Source organism: Macrobrachium rosenbergii, chromosome 26, assembly GCF_040412425.1.
Source record: "Macrobrachium rosenbergii isolate ZJJX-2024 chromosome 26, ASM4041242v1, whole genome shotgun sequence".
Classification (NCBI taxonomy): domain Eukaryota; kingdom Metazoa; phylum Arthropoda; class Malacostraca; order Decapoda; family Palaemonidae; genus Macrobrachium; species Macrobrachium rosenbergii.
The window spans coordinates 22,273,065-22,276,428 of record NC_089766.1 but is presented as its reverse complement, the minus strand read 5'-3'; the positions used below and the strand labels follow the sequence as shown (position 1 = coordinate 22,276,428).

Sequence of the window (3,364 nt, the reverse complement as noted above, 5' to 3'; positions counted from 1 at the left end):
CAATGAGGTTTGAGGCTGGTTACCATAACTGGTACTTGTATAAGCACAGAACTTCCATTTTAATGTTAAGGAAAAGAGCATACTGCATCTATACTTTATTTGCTTTGCATACAATCTAAACTTGCTCAGGTAGACCATTTTAAATGCTTTTTATTTAAAATTTAAATTTAAGTCCAGATTCGTAAGTTGGCAGAAGGGGTCTGACATAGGAAGCACATGACAGTTAAGGGCTTAATTTTTTAGAAGAGTAAATAAACCTAAGTCCTCATAATAATAATATAGCACTCTTTTCAAAATAAAGTGAACCAATTGTACTGTCAGTGTTACACTCTAAAGCATACTGATTGTATATGACATTAGCATAATATCATCTATAAAGCATAATTATAGAGCTATGGCAATCTACTTTCAGTGTTACATCATGCAGCAGAGGTAGTCAGTGATTTGTGTGATATCCTCTACTCATATCCAAATGAATAATTTGACTTGAAAAATTAAACGTTTTAGGTAGAGCCATATCCACTTAATAAAATTTTGGCATAAGCACATTAACAAGCTTGTTCCTATGTTGCTACAGAAGATTAAAAATTACAGTTATTACAGGTTTTCACTTAATAATGAAGTTGAAAAGATTTCTTTTAAACTGCAAGCTTTAACGATATTTCCTATTTTAAAAATACATTCTATGTGACTTCAATTGTCTGCATGATATCACTCCATTTGGAGTCCCTGTTCATCATCTTGGTTGAACTGATTGTAGCAGAATCAAGAGTTATTAGTGATCAAAAATTTTGTCAAAAACTTTGTTTACCATAGCTTAGTAAAAAGAATATATTAGTTAAAACTTGTTCACTACTGGCTATTGTCATTAGAAAAATTGCCAATCAGATGCTATAAACTTGATCAAGAGTAGACTTTATTATTAATTTCATAATGGCCCAACAGTCCATTATAAATCTAATACAAACTTTGTGAATGTTTTCAATTTTCAAAGTGACATGCATCATAATGAAATAATGGCATCCTATCCGGAGTGTCAACTTTTTCTTTAACACCATTTGCAAATGTATGAAATGTGATACAGAAACTGGATTTCTAAATACAGATTTATTATACAAACTGGCCAGCCCCAAGAGAGATTTTTTAGCTCACTGGACTAGTTAATAAATGAACAGTAATACAGTAATGATAATAAGAATATTAAAATGCATAGATACACTTTATCATGTCAAAAGAGCATATGCTTGTGACTCATTTACTTGGCAATAGATTAAAATTTCTCCATCTATGTGTCATATATTTTACTGTTCAAGGGTGTGTCTACATGGTCTTATAGTTTCTGATGGACATGCTCACTTCTGACGTCATAAGCGAGTCATTTTTGCAGTGTTACCAGATCTGAAAAGTCATGTCCATCACTACTACTGTGTGGTGGACAAGGTGTAGATGTTGTTGCCCAAACAGGTAAATTCGTTGGCACTCATTGTCTGCAAGGTGGTTGGACAGCATGTAGGTGCATCTGGCACCAGTGTCACTATTCCCTACCATCAGACACGTTTTGCTAATATATAGATACAGACATATATCATTTGCTCTCGACGATAAATGTATTGCCTATCCTGCAGCCACTCTGTATGGAGATTATATATATCATTTGCCCATGGATACTATATATTGTATATATATATATATACAGTATATATATATATATATATATATAGCTATATATACAGAAATATATATATATATATATATATATACACTATATATATATATATATATATATATATATGTATATATAATATATATATATGTATATATATATGTATATGTATATATATGATATATATATATATATATATATATATATATATAACTATATATATATATATATATATATATATATATATATATTATGTGTGTGTTGTGTGTTTTCATTAACCTTTTTCTCATGACTTATTATTAAACTAATGTTTTTCCTTCTTCCTTCATTCTTATTTCCCCTCGTGTCATTTCAACTCATCAGTCTTTTTTGTGTTAGGCATTTCTTGTCTGATATAGCAGGCAATTCTGTGGTGCTGTGTCTCCACACATTTATATTACTTTATTTTGTCTTTACCAAACTGAGCTTTGGTACAATCTGTGTATCTTCTTTCTCCTGATTAATCTTTTCAAAGCCCTATTCTCCTGTCACCAATTGAAAACCAACTCTGTCAGTAGTTTTGTTAATTTAGGCCCCATTCCATTAGTATAGCCTCTGATTACTGGCACTTCTGCTTAGTCTGACCAACTTCCACAAAATTCTTATCCATCAGTTCTTTGTTTGCAGTGCTTATACTGAACACTTGCATTTTTTCATAGTATCACCATTATCCTTTCATTTATTCATCCCACGTCTTTCACATCTTTTTTCCATTTCATTTCGGAAAAGTTTGTCTGCTCTTGTATGGCTTGTCTCTGCCATTCAACCAAAACTGATATCTGTCCATATCACAACCAAGTATATTTTTTTATGCACCTTTATATCTCCTATTCACTATATAAGTTTTGTGTTACTTCTTTGCAGCATTTTCACACTGTCTCTTCTCATTACTAGCAGTTTCCACACTTGCCATGATTATTTTCACTTATTCTGCTTCATTTGCATTTTCCCACGTATTCTTTGTATCCCCTGCTGGCTGATACTGGAGTCATTTTGTTAAAAACTAATTTTTCCGAATTTTGCATCTCCTTACTGACAAGCTTTGATAAAGAAAATCAATAATCATTATCAGTTTGAAGTGAAAAGTTGGATGAAGCCCCTAAACTTGATATATTTTAAACTAATTGAAATCAAATATCAACAACTGAACAGGTACAAGATGCCTGGGCGGCTGTACAACACTTGGCTACACTGGTCTGAATGAAGTAACAGCAAGAGCCAACAAATGCAAGTTCCTGCAATGAAACTGAGAGACAAGGAGCTATGGTTTAAAACGCAGATTATAAAATGAAGTCTCACTAATAACTAATGTCATTGAAATGTCCATGGTTTAAAATATTTTGAATTGGTGATTAAATATATTTTAAAGTTCTATCATACAGTATTTTATTCCTATGTTTTGTTCTAATGTATTACATCACTTATCGTTATATAATTATACTAATTATCTGAAAGTTTTTTTTGTGTTAGACTGTGAATCTTATGTTATTTTCAGTACTACTTTTGTTACCAGGGAAACTTCCAGAAGAATCTTTGATTTTAAATAGTTATAGGAAGAGTTATGTATCAGTGACGTAACAGTAGACTCTACTCATACGAAAGAACGTCAGATACTTGCTTACCTGTTTATATCGTCGGGGATAATTTTAATATTTCTTTAAC

At 31.4% G+C, this 3,364-nt stretch overlaps 1 protein-coding gene across 1 annotated transcript in view; it reads left to right on the top strand.

The window, feature by feature from the left end:
• Positions 1-3,076, top strand: part of LOC136853111 (carboxypeptidase B-like) — a 43,906-nt gene extending 40,830 nt beyond the window's left edge. The window contains exon 10 of the mRNA XM_067128412.1: positions 2,855-3,076. Coding sequence (XP_066984513.1) covers positions 2,855-2,902 — 48 coding nt within the window. The 3' untranslated portion in view covers positions 2,903-3,076. The remainder of the gene's footprint in view (positions 1-2,854) is intronic.
• Positions 3,077-3,364: the final 288 nt, after the last annotated feature.